General features: G+C 35.4%; 1 protein-coding gene across 2 annotated transcripts in view; it reads right to left on the reverse strand.

The window, feature by feature from the left end:
- Nucleotides 1-25,457, reverse strand: part of LOC126970097 (G-protein coupled receptor Mth2-like) — a 40,712-nt gene that overhangs the window by 5,652 nt on the left and 9,603 nt on the right. The window contains exons 3-4 of one of the 2 annotated variants that reach the window (XM_050815823.1): nucleotides 23,381-23,560; nucleotides 21,557-21,635 (exon numbers count right to left, since the gene is read on the reverse strand). In XM_050815823.1, coding sequence (XP_050671780.1) covers nucleotides 21,557-21,635; nucleotides 23,381-23,560 — 259 coding nt within the window. The remainder of the gene's footprint in view (nucleotides 1-21,556; nucleotides 21,636-23,380; nucleotides 23,561-25,457) is intronic. The other variant, XR_007730536.1, reaches the window with a different exon arrangement.

The following is a 25,457-nucleotide window of genomic DNA, read 5'->3' on the forward strand; positions in this document are numbered from 1 at the left end:
ACGTTCTAAATATTTCTCAGAATTGCTTTTACCGTTTAAAGATTCTTTATCGCATAAGAGATTTTATTTTACCGGTAGTGCGCATCAAGCTATGCGAAGCCCTGGTCTTATCCAAGTTTAATTATGCTGATACAGTAGTAGGGCCACGCTTACTTGCACATACTAAGAATTTAATACAACGTGTGCAAAACGCATGTGCACGCTACTGCTTCGACTTTCCACGGCGTGTTCACGTAACACCTTATTTAAATAAAAATAAAATTTTAAAAATGGATTATCGTATGCATTTACACTTTGTTTCGCTTCTTTTCAATATAATAAAGTATAAAGTGCCGCTATATCTTTATAGTAAATTACATTGGTTGAAAGATAATACTAGTGAATACGTCACAAGAGCATCTAAGTATAGATTACAAATGCCCTTACACAGGAGTGCAGCTTTCCGGGGTAGTTTCAAGTTTACAGCCACTAAATGTTGGAATGACTTGCCACCTCCTCTCTGTGACCTGAAAACAACTTCGAGTTTCAAATTAAAATACAAGACTCTTTTATTTCAGAAACAATTAAGCAATCAATAACCCATAAGTATTAGAAAAACAGTAACTTCAATTTATAATACATAAAGTAGCATTACTTGAAACACCCTGGATCTTTACAAATTGAAATTATAATATTTTTTCCCATGCAAACATATTGTACAAACCGACTATTATTATTTAAAATTATTCTGAAAATAAATTAATATTACCTTTTTGTTATGGCCAAATAACGTGTCTATTGCCAATTTATTTTTTCTTTTTTCTTTCTTCTTATTCTCTTTATACCCTGTGTCCGCGAAGTTTACATTTTTCAACAATAAACTATGACTGTAGTTGTGTTATAAAAATTTATTATTTATTTTGCTAATCTAGTTATAAAATTTTGCTTTTAGTGTAGAAATATGTATTTAAATTGTAATTTAAGATGTAGGAAGTATTTGTATACCGCAGTCGCTGTCCGTGCTGCGTAACACGGTGCCTACTGAAAATCAGTGTCGAGTCTCTGAAGGCTCGACGTATACTGAGTGGGCCTCCGATTGGCAATACTAAAGTGATTGCACTGCTCCTCAATCTAATTGTTTTATTTATTTTAATTTTACTAGGTCTGTTTTAATTATTTTTTAGTGGTTTTTATAGTTTAAGTTCATAATTTTGTTAACTTATAATTTTAATCTAATATTTTACGTTAAAATTACTTGTTTGTTAAAGTTATTATATTATAAACTATGACCTATTTTAGCACTGTAAATATGTTGCCAATAAAGTTTATTATTATTATTATTATTATTAACATTGAATGGCAAAAGCTCGAGAAGTTCAGGACACGCTAGTTCATTCACACATATTTTTCTTAAGGTGACACAGTCTATTAAGTGACGTCTTTGGCTAAGTGAAAGTAAATTGTATGTTTTTAAAAGTTCATTGTAGTTAGCCTAACCACAATTCATACGATAGTTTAAAATGCGTAAGAATTTCTTTTGTACAGCCTCCAGTTGCGTAACATATATAGCATAATGGGGCTTCCAGATTGGAAAAGCATATTCCAACTGAGACTGTACAAGCGTTTTATAAAGGTAAATATATGTGGCTTTATCTTTGAAAGGTCTGGTGACACGGGTTATGAAGCCTAACATTCGGTAAGCTTTATTAATAATTATTCCCAGATGCTTTTCCAAGGTTAGTTTAGGGTCAAGAAGGACCCCAAGATCCCTGACAGAGTGAACAGATTCAAGGACATGGTCTCCAAGGGTGAGGTTGGACGTGATTATATTATGGGTGTTTCTAGTAAAGATGATATGCTGACACTTATTATAATTTAGAAATAATTTGTTTCTTTTGCTATAGTCGTCGAGCCTATCAAGATCTTCCTGTATCAGTGACACATCAGAAGGTGTAAGTATCTTTTTATATAACTTTAGATCATCTGCATAGAGTACATAATTATTGCAATGTAGAAAGCACTTCGATATGTCGTTGATAAATAAGGGGAAAAGCAACGGCCCAAGGATTGAGCCCCGGGGTACGCCGGATGTCACTAATACTTGAGATGAAGTATACCCATTTATAATCACCTATTGAACACGATTATGTAGGTAAGCTGTAAACCATCGCAAAAGATTTCCTTTAATACCATTAAAAGACAACTTTTGTAAAAGCATTATATGGTCAACTTTGTCAAATGCCTTCTGAAAATCTGTATACATTGTGTCTATCTGATGTTTACTATCCAAACCGCTAAAAACATAATTAGTAAAAACAAGGAGATTAGTTAGAGTAGATTTGCCCGTTGAAAAACCATGCTGTTGGTCTATAACAACATGCTTTAATAAATGCTTCGGTGCACTAATCTTTTTTCTTGAGAATGTCTATAATATGTAGAATGTTGGTAATTTAACAACAAAAACACAAATAATGCTGGTACCGGATGGGCTCGGAAAGAGGTCTAGCCAAGAAAGCCAGCAGCCTCATGATTCATCTGTGCGTTGATGTCTGTCTGTAGTAATCGTTTAGTAAGCTAAAAGTATGCTGAGGACCTCATAGAGGCAAAAGATACCCCAATTAATAATTTCATTTATTTATTACTGCTATTCATTACTGACTTAGTAATGTTACTCTATATAATAATCACTATGATTAGAAATAACTATAATAGCATGTTATATTGACTTCTTTAGTTAACTTGATTCGTGTGTGTTAGTTGGTACTACTGACTACAGATGGTACCATTATCACGGCCGATGGACGTGCCCTATACGTGGGTAACACTGAAAATGTTTAGAATTGGCCAGTTAGAAACATTACTAATAAAAACATTTTTTTTTATTTAAATTTTAGAAGTCTTTGGTAACCTAATGTACTATATTGAATTAATTTGTGATTTGTTTTTGTGAATTGGCGGCAAATCTAAAACTCTTGTTACACGTGAAAATGAACTTGTTACACGTGTTTCCTTTCGAGGATTGGCCAACTAAGGTAAAGAAAAGAAGAAGTCAAGGAAAAAAGATGATTGCCTCATTCTTTGGTCGGAAAGGTCATTTCGCGCCAGTTGTGCTAGAAGATGGAAGGACTGTTACTGCAGACTGGTATGTCAATCGCTATTTGCCTGTTGTCTTGGAAAAAATTCGACAGCAGCACCCTCGAAGCAGAATCCTCCTTCACCACCACTATGCTTCAGCGCACTCCGCAAAACGGACTGTTGAATATTTGACTATGGCAGGTGTCGAGATAATGAGTCATCCGCCATACAGTCCTGACCTGGGGGCCTACTCCTAAAATCGATATTCGATATATCGTGGCATTAGTCGTGTCGAATCCTACTCTAAGTTACATCGTATTCAATGTCGAAACGATGAGTGAACGAACGAACTATTTCGATATTATCGGTCCTACTCTCTGACATTTTTAACTAAGAGTAGAGACGAATATTCGAATTTGACAAAATATAAACGTCACTTTTACGATAATCTCAACGACACCTTCTAGGCTGTCGTTGCTATTATCGTTTCAAGTTGTAAAGATATATTTGCCATACAATATATATTAATTCATATTTCACAAATATTATTAAAATAATCATATGTGATTTACTATTCAACAGGATTTTTTTACTACCAAGTAATATAAGTCATTTTGTTGGTAAAGGTTAAGGTATAACATAAATGACTTTCTTAATGATACCACAGATTGGGAATGGAGCGACCGCCCTCAGGCTATTAAATAATAAGTATCATTGTACAATGTTACTTTGTAAATGTTACTTTAATTGTAAAACATATTTTGATGAAAAAAAAAAGCCCGCTGAGTTTGTTGCGCCCATTCTTCTCAAGCCTGAGGCATTCATTTTGGAATGGGTGGTAGTTTTTTTTTTTACTTTCAATAAGTGATTTCACATCCTATTTTGAATAAAAATATTTGAATTTGTTGATCGTTTATGCGTAGAGATTAATGCAAATGGCCGCCTGAGAAATAGGAAGTCGACGAGAAGGGTTGAGGAACTTTTTTTTACATTTTATTCTTCGCAAGTTTTGTATTACTTATTCAATTTTAAATGGTCATATTATATTCATTACATAATTTTTGAATATTTTGTGTAATGATACCAAATTGTTGATGCAGAGTCTGGCATGGTCCTTAACGCCTAAACTTTGTTTTGACTTTTGACACTTTTCAGCGACAAGCACAGATAATATTTAGTTTTTCGTAACGTTTTAACATCGTAAATAATCAAAATGTTAGTCTATGGTTACGACAAACGATATTGAATGGGAATATTTGTTAGAGTAGGGTAGGTGCGATATATTCGGAGTATTATCGTATCGCTCCGAGTATATCGTGGTCGATTTTGAGAGTAGACCTCCTGGCGCCCTGCGACTTTTATTATTCCCAAGAACTAAAGATAAAATTTGAGTTATTTCACTTTAATAGATATATTTTTTCGATTCTATGAATATCGAATATTAAATTATAATGTTGCAAGAATTCAGAATCTTACAAAATATACTTAATTTTATTAAATCTTATAATATTTTATAACATTTATAAGGAGATTTAAGTATATAGATCTATTTGTTTTAGTAACAGTGGGAGACTCCTTTGCACAGGATGCCGGCTAGATTATGGGTACCACAATGGCGCCAATTTCTGCCGTGAAGCAGTAATGTGTAAGCATTACTGTGTTTCGGTCTGAAGGGCGCCGCTAGTGAAATTACTGGGCAAATGAGACTTAACATCTTATGTCTCAAGACCAACCTGTCAAGAAGCAAGCGAAACGTGGTACTGATGGCTGAATAATCCACGGAGCGTGGCTAAGATCCGCAGCGTTCATAAAATAAAGTATTAGCGCCATAAGTAACGGCACTCCCCAAGCGTATAGACTATACATTAGAAATTTAAACATTTCACCACGACGGTGAATTTGCCTTGCTTTGGCGTAACCTCTAAAAATAAAAGGTAAAAGAATTTGATTTATAATAACAATAATAATATATTTATTTGCAAAAAACATAGTATACAATAGTGTTAAACGATAAAATGAGAGAAAAAGATTTACAAGGACATCTCAAGTCAATTTCCTAATATGCAAAATTAATGGGGTTGAGCAGGTTATCAACTGTAAAATAGATCCTGTAGATGAAGCCACAACCTGAGAGTTGAAAAAAGCATACAAGATTTTATGACGAAACGTCACTAGAACGGTTAGCTCAGTTGGCGAGAGCACCGGCACGGAACGCCGGAGGTCGTGGGATCGAGCCCCGCATCGTTCATAAAATTTTGTTTTTCAAATTTTATTTGTGTATTAATCCTAGAAGTTAGGGTTATCACTTTAAAAACATAACAAATTGTTTAGATTTACAAGAGTGACATCTCAAGTAAATTTCCTAATATGCAAATATTATGGTTGAGCAGGTTATCAACTGTAAAGTAGATCCTGTAGATGAAGCCATAAGCTGAAAGTTGAACAAAGCATTTTTATATATATATATAAGAGTGGACAAACGGGCAAGAGGCTCACGGGATGGGGAGAGGTGAAGCAACCGCCCATGGTCATCCGCAACAACAGGTGTGTCAAGAAATGCGTTGCCGGCCTTTAAGGTGGGGTGGCCCCATGATAAATGCGGTAAAAGAGAGAACCCACATTTCTACGCAATGCCAAAGAATCAAGCCGATCGGAGATGCCTTGATCGTCGATGATTCTAACCGCTCTTCGTTGTATGCGGTCAAATGGAAGAAGCTGGTACTGGGGGGCATCCGCCCAGAGGTGAGAACAGTACTCCATGTGAGGCCGAATTTGCGCTTTATAAAGTTGCTGGCGGTGGCTTTTAGTGAATTACTGTCTCGCTTTACTGAGTACACCAAGCTTTTTAGGGGCCAGTTTGGCCTTCCCTTCCAAGTAACCACTGAACTGAACGTCGCTCGATATATCGACGCCAAGTATTCCATTACAGGCTGTGGCAGTTAGAGTATAAGTTAGTGTAAGTGATCTCGAATCGAGGGGATACGACAAAGTGAGACTTTTTTGTGGTGAACGCACAAACTTGTGTCTTCTTGGGGTTGAATTGGACTAAATTCTGTCGGCCCCATTCCGAGACTTTGCAAAGCATAGTCTTCTATATAAATCGTCGTCGTGTTTCGTCGACGCTATCCCGGGACATGTTGTAGGAAGCATACCCTGTGATGTCGTCTGCATAGCAATGAATACTGATGATTTGCAGCATATAAATGATATACAGATAAAACAGTGTAGGGGATAGCACACAGCCTTGCGGGACACCAGCGTTTATGGGTTTTAAGTCGGAGCATGCACCTTTAATAACAACCTTGATGCTCCGATCGGCCAAAAAGCTTGAGACCCATTTGCACAACTTCTCGGGAAGCCTATAGGATGGTAGTTTCGCTATAAGCGCTTTATGCCACACCCGATCGAAGGCCTTCGCTATGTCCAAACCCACCGCCAACGCCTCTCCTTTCGACTCAACCGCTTGCGCCCATTTATGGGTGAGGTATGCAAGAAGATCACCAGCTGAGCGACCCTGACGGAAACCGTACTGGCAGTCGCTGATCAGCTGGTGCTCCTCTAGGTATCCCATTAGCTGGCGGTTGATGATCGACTCCATTACTTTAGAGAAAAAGGAGCTAATAAATAAATAAAGTAAACTAACTAAACAAAGCGTAGTTGGACGGATCTGAGCGTACACCTTTCTTAGGGATCGGGTGCACTAAAGCCTCCTTCCTTGGTCATCTAGAGTCGAGTAGGACGCGAAGAGGGAGCCCAGGAGATCAGCTTTCTCTTTCACGTCATGGGCCAGCGAGTCATCGTCCCTGTGCAGTGGCGGAATGGCTGGCTGGTAGAAGTTTCCTTGGACAGCCTTGGCGAGCGACCAGAACGCATGAGTTCCAGAGGGAAGGCGTGCAAGTCTCTCGCCAATTCTGCCAATGTGCTTCGACTTCGCGTCAGCAATAACTCTTTTGAAGGACCTGGAGGCATGATTGAACTGTTTTTTAAGTTCGCTGGAATTCACATCTTTATATACCACCGAATCGGCCCAAGCCTGATAGCACTCCTGCTTTCGGCGAGAAGCCATTTTGCAGGAGCGGTCAAACCATGGTTAGGACCTGCCACCCATAGGCATAGAGGAGGACGGAATGAAGAGTTCCATACGTTGCAGTACCACATCAGCGTCAGCAGCGGCATCTGGATCACCCAGCGAAAAAGAGATCTGCCTCCACGGGTAGGATGCAAGCAATACCACATCTCGTCCCACTCTGCTAACCTATAGTGCCACACGCGGCGACAGCCTAAGAAGCGGGATCGTGTTAGGCGCGTGATCGGCACGGTGCTCCGGATCAGGCAGTGGTCAGACGATCCCAGAGGAGGGTCAACGGAAACTAGGTAGCCGTCCAGATGTGAGGTCAACAGAAGGTCCAACAGTGAAGGTGTATGATCTTCCACATCTGGGATTCGCGTTGGCGCAATAACCAGTTGCGTCAGACCATATGCTAAGGCGAAGATCATCATGTAATCATGATGCATCTTTCCTTGTATATATGAAAAAATATTCAAAATTATTTAAGAAAGTATGTACTATTGCTCAGTCAACGCATATTAGAGAAATAATTAAAAATGCTTCAAATAAAATACAAATGACTTGGAAAGTTAATAACTGGGAATCTGGAAGACGGAAAGACTGCAAGTTTGAATATAATCTAATAATAAACAATACAAAAATCCACTCTGAGCAGGAAGTAGCTTCTGCTTTTGAGAAATTTTTTTCTGACATTCCAGTTTCCATCTCAAGCACCCTTGTGTCCTCCACCAGTGTTGCCGAGTCACTTCTTTTGGAAAATGTTAAGGAATGTAAACAAAATTTCAATTTTTTGTTGTTAGCCCAGCAGAAATAATTAAAACTTTCAGATCCTTAGAAATGAAAAAAACTGCTGATATATGGGGCATATCTGTAAAAATAATAAGTTCTGTTATTGACGTCATAGCACCATATCTAGCACTAGTTTTTAATAGCTGTATTGAACATGGCGTGTTTCCTTACCTTCTGAAGTATAGTAAAATTACACCAATATTTAAATCGGGACTCACTTCTGACCCGAATAACTATCGCCCTGTTTCGGTGGTGCCAACCCTTAGTAAAATTTTTGAAAAAATTATTTTAAGCCAAATGCTTACTCACTTTAAAACTTATAAGTTACTTCATATAAAACAATTTGGCTTTACTAGGGGCTCCCGACTACGGATGCCGGTGTTGAACTCATCACGAATATTTTTGAGGCCTGGGAGGAATCACAGAATGCACTTGGTATCTTCTGTGATTTATCTAAGGCTTTTGATTGTGTTCAACATTCAACGCTGGTCAAGAAGCTATGCCACTATGGTATAAGAGGATCTGCACTCGATCTTCTGATCTAAATAATAGGATTCAGAGGGTCGAGGTGAATGGCAGGAGATCTCCTGGGACTCCTCTCGGTATGGGGGTACCACAAGGGTCTATTCTTGGACCCTTCCTCTTCCTAATTTATATAAATGATCTACCTAACCTTGTAGAAAAAAAAACACGAGGTGGTATTGTTTGCGGATGACACTTCACTTATATTCAAAGTGAAACGAAGTCAAGTTTTATATGACGAAGTAAACAATGCTCTATCTGACATCGTGTACTGGCTTAGCGCCAATAACTTATTGTTAAATAATCATAAAACCAAATATATTAAATTCACCGCGCCAAATGTCAAAAATGTAGATGCGAATATTTTATTAAATGGAGAGGTGGTAAAACCTTCCTTCCATTACTCCTTGGCATTACTCTTGATTCCAAATTGCAGTGGGGCCCCCACTATTAAGAAAATCAGACGGTTAACTGACATAGATACGGCGAGATTAGTATACTTTAGTTATTTTCATAGTATTATTATTAGTATTAGTATTATCCTATGGTATATTGTTATGGGGCAGTGCGGCCGATATTAATACTATCTTTGTGCTGCAGAAGAGGGCTATTCGCGCGATTTATAACCTAGGTCCTAAAGAATCATTAAGAGAAAAATTTAAAGAAATAAACATTTTGACTGGTGCTTCTCAATACATTTTTGATAATGTTTTGTATGTTCATAAGCACATTGAGGAATTTTCTAGAAACTGTGACATTCATAACGTTAACACTAGGAACAAACATAATCTTGTTATGCCTACTACTCGGTTGGGTCGAGTTAGTAAGTCTTTTGTTGGGCGATGTATATGCTTCTACAATATGATCCCAGAAAATGTACAAAACAAATGTGTTACGAAATTTAACAGAATTGTTAAAAAACGTTTGTGTGGGAAAGGTTATTATAGCATAAACGATTTTCTTAATGACACCACGGACTGGGATTAAAGCGAACACCCTCAGGCTCTTTCATTATAAATGTTTATTGTACGATATATCATTTTAATCCATATTTGATATAAAAAAAAAAGCCCGCTGAGTTTCTTGCGCCCATTCTTCTCAGGTCTGAGGCAGTCTCTTTTGAATGGGTGGTAGATTTTGACGTTCAATAAGTGATTATAAATCCTATTTTGAATAAAAATATTTGAATTTGAATTTTGAATTTGAAGTCGTGAACAGATCTCCCTACATGATCGGTGGTACGCGAGACTAGCCATTCGGCGTGGTGGGCGTTAAAATCGCCAAGACATACGATCTCTGCAATAGGGATCTGCTCCAACACGGAATCTGTAGCTGTGTCTCTGCGTTACCGCTTTGTGACCTATACAGGCATGCGTAGATTCGCGGATGGTCATCGCAGTCTACACGCAGCCAGATGATGGATAGGTCCTGTCCTGCAAGAAAACTCAGGCGTCGAGAACAGACATCCTCCCTGACGTAAACGCACACGCCAGCCCGCGGTACAAAGGAGTGTTCCAAATTATACCCCGGGTATATTGACCACTATTAGGTACAAGCCTTAATTGTGGACGCCCAGCGATGGATTCTCCAGGACTGCATAGCCTGGTACCGTCCTGGAGTAATCTATTTTTAGTCCGTGCTGCCATTTGTATTTGGGAGGGGGGTGTAGGCCTCCAGATACCCCACTCACCGGACGAAACACAGCGGCATAGCCGCTATTTCACGCCGGTTTCGAGTAGGGGAGTGGTATTTCTCCGGGCGTACCCAATTCGGTTGTGTCCGTGAGAACCCAACATGGCACTACCACTCCTAAATACAAGATTTTATGACGATACGTCACTCGAACGGTTAGCTCAGTTGGTTAGAGCACGATGATATATGAGATAGTAGAAATGTTTTACTTTCCTTATTTTTAAGTGGAATAGTACCTACTCATTTTATCCTTATTCTTTTATAATTATGCTGAAATTACAGACAACCCATGTAAACTGCAGGTCATGCTCAAAGAACTGGAATCAGAAAACGAAAAGGTGGGCCTGCAGAGGAATACAAAGAAGACCAAGCTGATGACGAATAGTTTAAGATCACCGATTGAAGTAAACAGCGTAACAATAGACTACGTCGACGAATATACTTACCTCAGCCAGATAATCTCCCCTACGAATACTACTTCAAAGGAAATACATAACAGAATAAATATAGCATGGAAACGTTACTCCCTAAAGGAGATTATGAAAAACCCGTCAATACCACTAAAACTTAAAAGTATTGTTTACAACACCTGCATACTCCCAGCCATGACGTATGGATGTCAAACATGGGCACCATAAAATAAAATAAAATAAAAAAGCCTTTTAGTCCCATACTAAATTACATAATTACATAATTAAGTTAAGCTAAATTTAAAAATTAAAACAAACTTATAATTATTGTTAGTAAACTTAACTTAAGCCTAATATTATAAGAACTTAAAAAGATAATAGTTTTATGTTAGTTTTTCTTTTTTTTCTATTTCTTAATAATAAATGTTTAATTAGTAGTATGGGCCCCTCTTTGGGTGAAGGCCTCCTCCATTTTTTTCCACACTATTCGGTCTTTGCCCAATATTAGCCTGTATTTTCCAGCGTATTCAATCACATCATCAGCCCACCTCTTACACGGTCTTCCAACTTTTGTAATGCCCACCGGCCCTTTCCATTTCGTTGTCTTTATCGTCCATCTGTTGTCTGTGAGTCTTGATATACGACCGGCCCATTGCCATTTTAGTTTCAATGCGTGGGTCAGTGCATCTTTTATTTTTGTTCTTTATCTAATTAGAACATTTCTTATCTTTTGAATTTTTCTTATTTTCAATATACTTCTTTCTATTGCTCTCTGTGTCGTTCTAATTTTTTGTTTTACTTTATTCGTGAAAGTCCATGTTTGACATCCATATAGAAGACAAGGTAATAAGCATGTCTCAACTACAGTTTTCTTCAGCTTCAGATTGAAATCTCCCTTTAGAATTTCTTTCAAAGACCAAAATTTTTTCCAGGTTAGATTCCTTCTTCTTTCGACTTCTTCTTCGTTGGAATTTTTATCAAATGATATTTGTTTGCCTAGATATATATATTTTTCAACGTATTCAATTTCATTGCCGCTAGTGGAGATGGGTATTTGAAAACTGTTGGTCATCACTTTGATTTTATTGAAATTCATTTTTAATCCAATTTTTAAACTTTCTTTGTCTAGTGAATTGATCATATTTTCTAGGTCTTTGCGAGTTTCTGCTAGTACTACGATGTCATCAGCGAACCTTAGATGACTCAAGAAACAGCGATTAACTATTATGCCTTTGTGTACCCAGTCAATTTGTCGAAATACATAATCCAGTACCAAAATGAAAATTTTTGGGGACAGAGGGCCTCCTTGTTTTATTCCGCGTTCGATTTTTATTGACTCTCCTCTTGTTTCCAATTTAACATTACTGGTACTATTAGAGTAGATGTGTTTTATTATGTTCTGACATTTTTGAGGTACATTAAGGGATTTAAGTGCTTTCCAAATTGAATCATGACTAATACTATCGAATGCTTTGTTATAATAATCAATGAAAGCTGCGTAAAGTGTTCTATTGTACTCTTTATATTTTTCGAAAACTTGTTCTAAGGTGATCCATTGTACTGAAACCTGAGCGACAGCCAGCTTGTTCTACATGTTGTTCGTTATCAATTTGTTGTGTTATCCTTTTGAAGATTATTGAGGAAAATAATTTATATATGTTTGCCGGTAAATTAATAGGCCTGTAGTTCGCTATATTGTTAGGATCGCCTTTTTTATATAATAATATGATATCTGATGCATTCCATTGTTTCGGTACTACTTCTGTCTCAATTATCATATTAAATAGCTTTGTCAGATGAGGAACAAGAATGGGTGCATAAAATTTAAGTATCTAATGAGATAATGACTTATGTTGTCCGGGCCTGGGCTTTTATTTGTTTTTAGGTTTTTAATATTGTCATATACTTCTGTTTCTTGTATTATAATATTGTAGCTGTACCTACAACCAATAATATCAATTAATACAAATGTCTAATACCTAACTTGTAACGTAGCATTATAGATCGTAGAAATAGTAATCGTGCATAATAACTGTAATAAGCGTATGCCGAAAGATTCGTTCTAACAAGAACATTTTATTTTATATAACGTAATATTAGCTCTGACAAGAACATTTTATTTTGATAGTCGAAAGAAAGTACGATGCTTGAAACTTCACTGAGATGACTACTGGTGATCTGTATGATTCTATGAGTTGATGTACAGCATTATGAAATGGTTCTTATCAGAGCTAATATTACGTTATATAAAATAAAATGTTCTTGTCAAAGCTAATATTACGTTATACAAAATAAAATGTTCTTGTCAGAACGAATCTTTCGGCAATAATATTGTTTTTTCCACTGATGTGTCGAATATCGGTTGTGAATTCACTGATGAATAATAATTGGCGCGTTCGGCGTGGCGTTTCGTTTGCAGTATGTGTTTTATTCATAGCGAATGTGAGGGGTTTGTGGTCTGTGAATATAATTATTTCACGTCCTTCAAACATCTTACGGAAATGTTTCACTGACTTATAGACGGCTGAGAGTTCTCTGTCATACGCTGAGTATTTCTTATCCGCCTCTGAGAATTTCTTTGAGAAGTAACCGAGTGGTTGCCAATTATTTTCGATGTATTGTTGTAGGACTGCACCTACTGCATTGTCAGACGCATCGCAGAATATTGCGATAGGGGCATCATGTGATGGGTAAGCGAGTAAGGTAGCTTTGGATATACTATTCTTGCACTCTTCGAATGATTGTGATGCTTCGTCGGTCCATTCAATTATTGTTTTATCACGTTTCTTGACATGGTGTAGGTAAGCGTTTAGCGGAGCTTGTATTGATGCGGCATTCGGTATGTGGTCACGATAGAAATTTAACATGCCTAGAAGTCGTCTTAAACCTTCTATAGTTTTCGGTTTTGAATATTCGGTAATGGCTTTAATCTTCTCTTCTGGTGCCTGTATACCGTTTTTTGATACGATGTATCCAAGAAATTTTACTTCCGTTTGGCCTAAGTTACACTTCGCGGGGTTGATAGTAATACCGTTTTCTTCCAATCTTCTAAGAGCTGTTCTTAGGTGATCGCGATGCTCAGTCTCGTTTGCTGAGGCTATGAGCAAATCGTCGATGAATGGGAAAACGTAGTCTAATCCACGGAGCACTTCGTGAATAAATCGCTGAAATGTTTGTCCCGCATTCTTTAGACCAGGACACATGCGAGGAAATTCGAATAAACCCATTGGTGTGATGATAGCTCCTGTTCCCTGGTCTTCAATTGGAATGGGATGAGCACGGCAATGTAATGGAGGTCCTTGTGTTTCAATATAATGTTCCACGTTAATTTTTGGCGATAATTACATCGATGTTAATCTCGTGGTACCGGGGAATTTGGCGAGTATCGCGTGGTACGGGGCCTGTATATCGATACTTCGTATTGTGGGTGAGGTCGTTGACATTATTGGCGCGTTGACTTTAAGATTTGTAACGGAATCAATTTATCTTCGATTTTTTAAGTCTACGATAAGTTGATGGTGGTTGAGAAAATCGGCACCTAATATTGGTTTCGTGACGTCAGCTACAATAAACTTACACTTGTATGGTCGACGGAGGTTGAGATCGAGTTCTAATGTTTTCTCACCATAAGTTGAAATTGTTGTGTTGTTTGCAGCGTACAATTTAAATGGTAGAGGCGTTGCTTTCAGGCCTAGTTTTCTTGGTAGGACGGATATATTAGCACCGGTATCTACTAAGAATGACATCTTTGTTTTCTTGTCTGTGACAAAAAGGCGGTATGAAGTGTGAAGGACGCCGGGTTCCACCGCAGCTAACGTCCGTTCTAGTTTCCCGATGGCTCATTCTTGAAGCTGCAGGGCGTAGTACAACGTCGTGCTTCACTACCAAATCGGCGATGTTAATAACAGTAAAGTGTTGATGAGCTATTGAGTGTGCGGGAACGGTGTTGTGACGAAGTTCTATTGCGAGATGACGAGCGAAATCGGTGGCGATGATAGTGTTGAGATGGCCTTGACTTGAGTTCGGCGACTTCTAGTGATAGTTTTCGTATCTCGTTAATAAGGAATTGTGTGTGATCTACCTGATTTGACGTCGATGTTTCTGGACCTGATGCTGGTGGCTGGCTGGAGACGGCTGGTGGCTGGCTGGAGACGGCTGCTACCTCCTGGATTTGCTCCATCATCGTGTCAGCAAGCAACGCTAGTTCCTCCAGCGTGGACTTCGCGCTGAATGACTCGCTGACGGCGAGCACGGAGCGGACGTGGGCTGGCAGCAGCTTACTCCACATCATGCGGAGGGTGGAGTCGGTAACCTTGTCCCTCGCAAGGTTTCGCATGCGTCGCAGTAGCTGTGAAGGCTTCTGGTCTCCGAGCTCCATCTCGGCGAGTAGATTCTGGAACTTGCGGCTGTCGGATTCTTCATATACCGATATGAGACGTTCCTTGATTGCTGAATATTGTTTGTCTCTCGGTATGTTAAATAGGATGTTGGAGATTTGTTCGATGTCAGCCTTTTCTAATTGGACGAGCACCATCTGTGTCAGTTGGGCTTGAGATCATCGGTGGCGGCTTCAAAGCTGTGATACCACAATCGCGGATTTTTCCGCCAAAATGGTGGTATGCGCATCGACAGTAAAATGGTGGAGATTTCTGTCGTGGTGGGCGCTGGGAGTGGCTGAGCCTGGTTTGTGTCTTCCATTTCTTCGTCGGGTTAATATTCCTCAAGCAGAGATTAGTCGAACAGGAATTCGTCGTTTCGGCGAGCTGATGAAGCTGTTCTTCGATGTGTAGCCGGGCAGAGGTTCGGTGTTCTTCTGTTCTGGCTTCCTTCCGTCGGTGTTCTTGTTCGGGGTCCTTCCGTCGGTGTTCTTGTTGGGGTTCCTTCCGTCGGTGTTCTTGTTCGGGTTCCTTACGTCGGTGTTCTTGTTCGGGGTCACCACTTTAGAGACTGAGCGCTTGGCGATTAAATAAAACAACTGCTTGACTGTGAGGAATATGTGGAAGATATATGGAAGATATATGATTTATTTGAAAGTTACACAATATATATACAAAATCCTTAAACTAGTTACCCAATCACAATTGTTACTTAAAAATATTTACAAGTTCATAAAATACACACCAATACTGCTTGCATTTGCATTTGCAATGCTTACATTTTAACCAATAGTAAAACGTTTCATTCAATAAGAATTGAGAATAATATTGTGTGTGCTATCTCGCTCTAAAACTAATGCTATCGCAGTTTGTGTAAACTCGAGTCGAAGCTCGATCATACGATGTCAATGAGCATTCCGCACCTACGCTATTGCTCATTGATTAAAATTGCATGAATAGCGATCGACCCCCGACGCTTCACTCGTCAGTCGAGTCAGCTCGGCCTTGCTGTGCGGTTGTATAACGCGGAGCATATGACTGATCACGTGAGTATAACTGCGATAGTCGAGAGAAAGTACGATGCTTGAAACTTCACTGAGATGACTACTGGTGATCTGTATGATTCTATGAGTTGATGTACAGCATTATGAAATGGTTCTTATCAGAGCTAATATTACGTTATATAAAATAAAATGTTCTTGTCAGAACGAATCTTTCGGCATACGCTTATTACAGTTATTATGCACGATTTCTATTTCTACGATCTATAATGCTACGTTACAAGTTAGGTATTAGACATTTGTATTAATTGATATTATTGGTTGTAGGTACAGCTACAATATCATTTGTCTGTGTACATTTATTATTTGTATGTTTTGTTATTTCAGACCTCAGTTCCTCTTCCTCTGTTTTGCGATATAATTCTTTATAAAAATTTGATGCTTGATCCATTATATCTTTTCTAGTATTTGCTATGATTCTTTTATTTTCAATTTTGGGGATCCATGTTTTATGAGTACACAATTCTTTGAAAGCTCTTTTTACGCTTCTGTTCTTTTCTAAATTTTTTGTGATAATATTTTTCCTATGAGTACTGTAATCTTTTTTTATCGATTTTTTAGTTTCTTTATAAATTTTACTCAATTCTTCTTTAAGTTCTTTATTCTTATTTTTAGTATTTATCAATTCTGTTCTTTTTTTAATTAGATTGTCTGTTTTTTCACTAAATATTCTGACCCGGTTTTTCTTTTTCTGCACTTTTTGTGGTGTAGGTCTTTGTAATATAGCCTCTACTACAAAATTGTAATAAGTTTGTACATCAATTTCTTTTTCCCATTCTCCTTGTTTCTTTTCCATGTAACATTTACAGTGTTCTAAGTAATTCTTTGTTTCTTCTTCTGTTTTAGGGATGGGAAGCTTTGTTCTGTATGACCTCCTACCCTTCTTGATACAACTTAATATAAAAGTTAGTCGTAACAGTCTATGATCCGACGGAAAATTTAGTTTACTTAAGATCTCAAAGTTTGTGACAGATTTTGGTGAATTCGTCAGGACAAAATCGATTTCATTTTTGACTTTTTGATCTGGCGACATCCACGTCCATTTATTTTTTAATTTTTTATTAAAAAACGTATTAGTTATTGACATTTTGTGTTCAAGAGCATATTCTATTAATCTTTCTCCTCTTTCGTTTCTTTGTCCAATGAATCATATTTTCCCATGACCATACTTTCTCTTGTTTTAGGTTGACCTATTTTTGCATTGAAGTCTCCTTTAACTACAACCTTGCTGTCTGCTAAATCATGCGCTTTTTGAAGGTCATCATGGAATTTATCAATATCTGTATCACTTGCTTTTTCTGTAGGTGCGTATACCTGTATTATTGAAATTTTTATATCGTAAAAAGACATTTGTAACAGTGCTACTCTTTCTGATATTCCTGTGAAATTTGATATATTTTCTTTAAATCTCTTCTTCACCAAGAATCCTACTCCATGCTTGCCTTTAGTTTCTCCCATGTAACAAAATATATATTCTTGATATTCTTCTATACTGCAGCCTAGTCTTCTTACTTCAGCAAGTCCTATTAATTGTAGTGCGTTAGTTAATTCTAAAAGTCTTTCTACCGAGGACAATGATCTCACGTTGTATGTACAAATTTTTAATAATTCTTTTTCTTTGGATGGAGGGTTTTGGTCTAAATCCTCACAATGACCAATCGGATTGAGGATTGGTTTCTTAATTTCCTTATAATTATTGTGTTTTTACTTGTTTTTTCTTTGCGGTTTATTGCGGTGGCTGATGATTATTTCCTGTGCTGTGTTTTTATCTCTGGTCATGATTGGCGTTAACGATGATAAAGTGCTGCTTCTTTCTCTCATCACATCAAATGCATTTTTTCTATTCTTTTTGTTTGAGCTATTAGTCTGTTTGCGTATTTGGCTTAGAGGTGAAGATGGCTTTCTTTAATGTCGTTGGGTAGTTTCTGAGGAAGTACTATCTTTAACTATGAGTTTATCAATTTGATAATTGTAAAGTTTCCTTTGCTTCTTTCTTCCATCATCTTTATTTTTAGTGCTTTTCTCTTTTCAATAACTTCCTCAGAGTAATCATCGGTGATATAAATGTCTTTAAGTTTCTTCTTGTTTTTTATTATTTCGTATTTCATCCATCTGTTCGTTAGTGAAATGAGTACTGGCCTTATTTTTCTGTGTTCTTCTACCTCTTTCTTTCCTATTCTGTAAATGTAGTCAATATCACTGTTACTCAAGTTTATATTTAATTCGTTTTTTAGTTTTTCTACTGCTATTTCCATAAGGTTAACAGTTGATCGTTCATTCTCTTTTAGTCCGTGTAAAATAATATGGTTTTTTCTATTTTGGTTCTCCATATTTTTTCTTTTTTCTTTTAGGTTTTGATTTTCTGACTTTAACTCTCCAATATGAACCATTAAAGAGGCCAATTTTGTATCCATTTGCGATACTATCCGTTCAGTTGGATATTGCATTTCATTTTTTATTTGTTCGAATAAATACTGCAGGTCTTTCATTTGTAATTGTTTTTGCGGTTAAAATTTTTACAGGGGTTATAAATGAATGAAGTGGTATGATATTACTTATATTTTGCTTTAGAGTATACTAAAGGAAATGGTAATAATATATTTTTTAACGTAGTAAAATGAAAATAAATAAAATAATAATTAGAACAGGAATCGCCGATGTTCAAGTCCGTTCTCATTACCACTTGGCTATACTGTATTTTAGAAATAAATCGAAATATATGAAGTGATGCCGTTCAAATATCAAACATCATGAGCACGATTGCACTTAAGTTTGTTCAGTTTAAAAGTATCTTCACAACTGAATTTATTTTTCACGAACACATATTCACTTAGTTAATTATTATAGCAGAAATTACGATTTTATTTAGTTAATCCTTAAAATCCGTGAATTGTAGTTCCGTGTTATGGTGTATAAGTGTTGGTTTTGCTTTGATTTGTCACTAACCTATGACACTTAATGGTGACGCTGGAACCACTAGAAGTTTTGATTTCACAGTATTAATTCAAGATTCACTTTAAATTTGTGTAATTTGCTGCTTGTTATTGAAGTACGGACACTTATCTACTTTTTAAGACTAAGGTAATATAGATTTAACAACTAGGATAATTTTAAATTTTAACATTAACAGAGAGTTACGTTTACTGGACACCGAACACACGGCAGTATATAGATACTTAATTAAATAATCCTATTAATATTATAAATGTGAAAGTTTGTATGTCTTGATGTATGTTTGAACTTCTTTAACGCAAAAACTACTGAATGGATTTTGATGAAACTTTATAATAATATAGCTTACACACCAGAATAGACATTGGCTATTATTTATAAATCTATCGCGTGAATTATACTTTATATTTCTAAACAACGTTTGCCGGGTCAGCTAGTATATTATATTGTTTTTATTACAAAAAACAAAATACTTCTCTTATAATCTCCTTCAATCAGCTGTCGGCAATGTAACTTTAGGTAGTTATATTAGTAAAGTAGCTCAGCGTTTTAAGGATGACGCAATAGCTCCGAGCACAACAACACTAAACTTTAATTTCACTTTTTACTTTATTTACCAATTATCAAGTTTTTCTAGCAATATATATATTTTATTGGGGTAGAAACTATACTTTTAAACCTAATTTACTCATACGCCGGTTTCGAGTGGGGGAGTGGTATTTCTCCGGGCGCAACCAATTCGGTTGTGTCCGTGAGAACCCAACATGGCACTACCACTCCTAAATACAAGATTTTATGACGATATGTCACTCGAACGGTTAGCTCAGTTGGTTAGAGCACGATGATATATGAGATAGTAGAAATGTTTTACTTTCCTTATTTTTAAGTGGAATAGTACCTACTCATTTTACCCTTATTATTTTTATAATGATGCTGAACCACCTCCGATTTTCCGATGATCTGATAATAATTACAGACAACCCATGTAAACTGCAGGTCATGCACAAAGAACTGGAATCAGAAAGCGAAAAGGTGGGCCTGCAGATGAATACAAAGAAGACCAAGCTGATGACGAATAGTTTAAGATCACCGATTGAAGTAAACAGTAGACTCCGTTGACGAATATACTTACCTCGGCCAGATAATCTCCCCTACGAATACTACCTCAAAGGAAATACATAACAGAATAAATATAGCATGGAAACGTTACTGGTCCCTAAAGGAGATTACGAAAAACCCGTCAATACCACTAAAACTCAAAAGTATTGTTTATAACACCTGCATACTCCCAGCCATGACGTATGGATCTCAAACATGGGCACTAACCAACGATAATCTCAATAAACTTAAAACATGTCAACATAACATAGAAAGAAGTATACTAAGGATTAAGAAAATCGATAGAATAAACTTAAACTCAAATGGCAATGGGCAGGACACCTAATACGAGGCCAACAAGAAAAATGGGCCAAACTGGGAGACCGAGTCGTAGATGGAGCGACTATTTAAAAGATGCCGCTGGTGTGATAGAAATCGAAAACAATGTAAAGATTGTTATTAAAGGCTATTATTATTATTATTATTATTATTATTATTATTATTATTATTATTATTATTATTATTATTATTATTATTATTATTATTATTATTATTATTATTATTATTATTATTATTATTATTATTATTATTATTATTATTATTATTATTATTATTATTATTATTATTATTATTATTATTATTATTATTATTATTATTATTATTATTATTATTATTATTATTATTATTATTATTATTATTATTATTATTATTATTATTATTATTATTATTATTATTATTATTATTATTATTATTATTATTATTATTATTATTATTATTATTATTATTATTATTATTATTATTATTATTATTATTATTATTATTATTATTATTATTATTATTATTATTATTATTATTATTATTATTATTATTATTATTATTATTATTATTATTATTATTATTATTATTATTATTATTATTATTATTATTATTATTATTATTATTATTATTATTATTATTATTATTATTATTATTATTATTATTATTATTATTATTATTATTATTATTATTATTATTATTATTATTATTATTATTATTATTATTATTATTATTATTATTATTATTATTATTATTATTATTATTATTATTATTATTATTATTATTATTATTATTATTATTATTATTATTATTATTATTATTATTATTATTATTATTATTATTATTATTATTATTATTATTATTATTATTATTATTATTATTATTATTATTATTATTATTATTATTATTATTATTATTAATAATAATAATAATAATAATATCATCATCAGAGCTCGTCATTGTATAATACAAAATTTTGTACTTACTAAGAAATAAAATGTATGCGAGTGTTTAATGTATTTTTTTTATATTTCTCGTTTTATTTTTAAAAAGTTATTATTGTCATTTTACTCATTAGGTAAATTGCTTTCGATATCAGTTTTAAGTTTTTTGATATCTGTTACAGTTACGGAATAATCGCCTGTGCACACATAACGATCTTCTACACCCTGTATATTGAGTTTATAATAAAATTGTACAAAATAAGTTGCGTCTTACCGAAATGTCCACCATATGTCGTAGCTCATGACATTCATCCAACAAAACGTAGCCATGAAAAAGTAATATATAGCACATGCTGAAACAAAATAAACGCCCTGTTGTACACGTTAAATTTATGCCAGCTATTAAGCTCTACCGTTGCTCTAAGTTTGTATATACTTTGTATGGTTCTGATAATATATTATTTTTATTTATTTATTTATATGTATAATGAAACTTACAGCTATTAATATTACATAAAGGTATGATAAACGATAAATATTACACAAGCCAATATAGTTCCCAGCTTATTACTATGTTGTTTGTTGTATGAAGTTTTAAGACTTATTAAAAATAATTACAAGAAAAGTACAAAAATTTAAAGAGCCAATTAACTCACTGATACAAATATAAACTTTAGGTACCAATTTTTTTAACAAAAGATACAAAATCGTACATATTACATCGAAATATGTCTATTTGGCTATAACAGTCATTCTGCTTTCTGCAAGCTCTGATCAGAAATATACATAGGCTGCACTAAAAGTATCGGGAATGGAATATTTCCACTGTTCCCGTCATATTAAATTATTTTTAATTGAAAACTCCTTGGTTTTAAAAATCAAATACCATTCAAACAAAAAAGGTTCTCGGTCTTGTCACAAGGTCTTTTCAAACTTGTTTAGCCGTTGAGAAAATGGAATTGACTCGAGAAAATTCTAGAGCGATGATTTATTATGACTTTCGAAGTGGTTTAACACAAAAACAGTGTGTTGACCGGATGATTTCTGCATTTGGTGATGAAGCCCCATCCAAACACACAATTTATCGCTGGTTTGCTGAATTTCAACGTGGACGTGTCAAGCTCAGTGATGATCCCCGTCAAGGTCGTCCAAAAACTGCGGTCACCAAAGAAAACGTTGATGCTGTGCGTAAGCTGATTGAGGAAGATCGACATATGACATACCGCGAAATTCAGACAACTTTAGACATTGGCATGAGTCAAATACAAATAATCTTGCATGGACAATAAGGTATAAAAAAGTTGTTTTCCCGATGGATGCCGCATTTGCTCTGTGAAGAGCAAAAAGCGGCTCGCGTTACTTGGTGCGTCAGAACTCTCGAAAGATTCCACGCAGGATCCTCAAATGCTGTATACAACAGCGTATCAGGTGACGAATCCTGGATATACGCTTATGAACCCGAAACAAAAAACCAGTCACGAGTTTGGGTATTCGAAATTGAGTTAAAGCCACCAAAAAAATGGTGGCCACGTTTGTCTCCAAAACCGGCCATGTTGCGACTATTCCTCTTGAGGGACAAAGAATGGTTAATGCAGAATGGTATGCTAGCATTTGTTTACCACAGGTTGTTTCTGAACTCCGTAAAGAGAACTGCAACCGCCGCATCATCCTCCATCACGACAATGCGAGTTCTCACACCGCGTACAGAATGAAAGAGTTTTTAGAGCAAGAAAACATAGAACTATTCGACCATCCGCCGTACAGCTCCGACCTAAGCCCTAATGATTTTTATACTTTCCCTAAAATAAAGAATAAATTGCGTGGTCAGAGATTTTCATCACCTGAAGAAGCTGTGGACGCCCACAAAACGGCCATTTTGGAGACCCCAACTTCCGAATGGAATGGTTGCTTCAATGATTGGTTCCATCGTATGGAAAAATGTGTCAAATTTCGCGGAGAATACTTCGAAAAGCGATAAATACATTTTTAAATAGTAATGTTGTGTCACTTCCTTGATTCCCGAAACTTTCAGTGCCGCCCTCGTATTCTTACAATAATTAGTTCTAAAGAATGGCACTAAAAACTTTTAGGTACATACTGAAAATTATACACATCTGATCCAGGATTGATCCATATTTCATTATCGCCAGCAGAACATATACGACCATCATGCTACCCACGCATGACATCAATATTTTACCACCAAGACTCTGCAATTCTGGTAATAAGAAGTACACGAGCAGAATCAATCCAAGGAATACTGCAGACAAGATGATACCTGAAAATATTGACATGATGACACTGAAATCTATTATATTTATTCGTGCTTATCTCGCTAATGTTATGAAGGGATTAGATTGGCATTTGATTATTTTGGATGAAACATATTATCAGCCAAATAAAAAATAATAATCACCAAATACGATATTGGTCTCTTTATTACATACTAGCTGTGCCCCATACCTTGTTAGCGTGTACTTAAATCTATCAATTTTACTATTGAGTCTATGTCGGTAGTTCTATGTAGTTCTATGTCTACAATTATTATCATCAAATCATGCATCACCAAATTCAAAATATTTAATAATACATGTGCTTCGTTTTCTAATATGGAAATAAGGGACGAGTTGAGCAAGATGTTCAGCTGATGGTAATTGATACGAACTGCCCTTTACAATGCAGTGCCGCTCAGGATTCTTGAAAAACTAAAAATTCAGAGCGCACGTCACCTTGAGACATTAGATGTTAAGTCTTATTTGTGCAGTAATTTCACTAGCTACGGCGCTCTTCAGACCGAAAAATAATAATGTTTACACATTACTGTTTCACGGCAGATATAGGCTCCGCTGTGGTACCCATAATCTAGCCGTAGCCGGCATCCTGTGCAAAAGGGCCTCCCACTGGTTTGTTTATTTGTGTGGGTCTCGTGCCATAACTACACAGCTAATCATGAAATTTTACACACAGATTGGAAAGATATAAGGACATTTATTTATTTATTTATTGCACCAACAAAGTATACACTAATACATGCAAAAAATTAATATATAGACAAAAATACAAATTGAGTGCTACTTACGCGCAAATAACATTCTGATATAAAAAGCAAGTACATTAAAAAGTAAAAAATTCTATGTTTTAAAAATTAAATCACGATTATGTCATAAATTAAAAATTAAATCACAATTACATTGAATTAAATTAAATTACAATACATACATAGTTAAATTATTAATTTTATAGTAATAATATAATAATTAAATGATTCTACAGTTTTTACTTATAACAGGTGAAAAAAAAAACAATTTACCAACAATAGAATAAATAAAATTAATTTCATACATTAATTACAGCAAATTATAATTAAAATTAATACAACAAGCAAAAACAAATAATTATTAAAAATTAAATAATTGTATTAAATTCAATTTTACATTACTTCAATTAACTATCTACTAACTAAGATGATATTTTATTGTCTCATACGGCAATTTCTTAAATTGTGTTATCGAATTCGAGAAAATGTCTATCTCTAAGCTTTCCTTAGTGTTGTCTTTTTTTGGTCGCTATACCAACAGGGACTATGTAATGAATCGAATTATAACTTTTCATGCATCGGTATAGTGGAGCGTTTTGACCCAAATTCGATTTAGTTCCGTTTATATTGAAAGGAGGTTTCTTTAATCCTTGTACTTTCCTAGGAATATTAATATTTATTTTAGATAAGAGATCGGGGCTATCTATAATTCCATTAATAAGTTTGTACAGAAACATGGTGTCAAGCATTTCTCTACGATGTCAAAGTGATTTGGGACGAAAATGTAGCAGACGATATTTATAACTTAGAAGGTGCCTAGACAAGTTGCAACTGTAGGATAAGTGCCATAAAAACTGCTTTTGTACAGTTTCTAACCGCTTTACATATATCTCGTAGTGCGGATTCCACACAGAACTGCAATATTATAGGATACTACGTACGAGACATGTATAAACTACTACGTTAGTCCTGGGCCTCTTAAATTCTTTACAGTTGCCTTTACGAAGCCCAACATTCTAAATCTCTTGTTGTCAATATCGTCGATATGTAGGTTAAAACGGAATTTGCTGTCTAGAATGACTCCCAAGTCTCTAGTGTGGTTGACTTCATTCAGGGTTACCTGATTAATCTGATAAAG

Source organism: Leptidea sinapis, chromosome 20, assembly GCF_905404315.1.
Source record: "Leptidea sinapis chromosome 20, ilLepSina1.1, whole genome shotgun sequence".
Classification (NCBI taxonomy): domain Eukaryota; kingdom Metazoa; phylum Arthropoda; class Insecta; order Lepidoptera; family Pieridae; genus Leptidea; species Leptidea sinapis.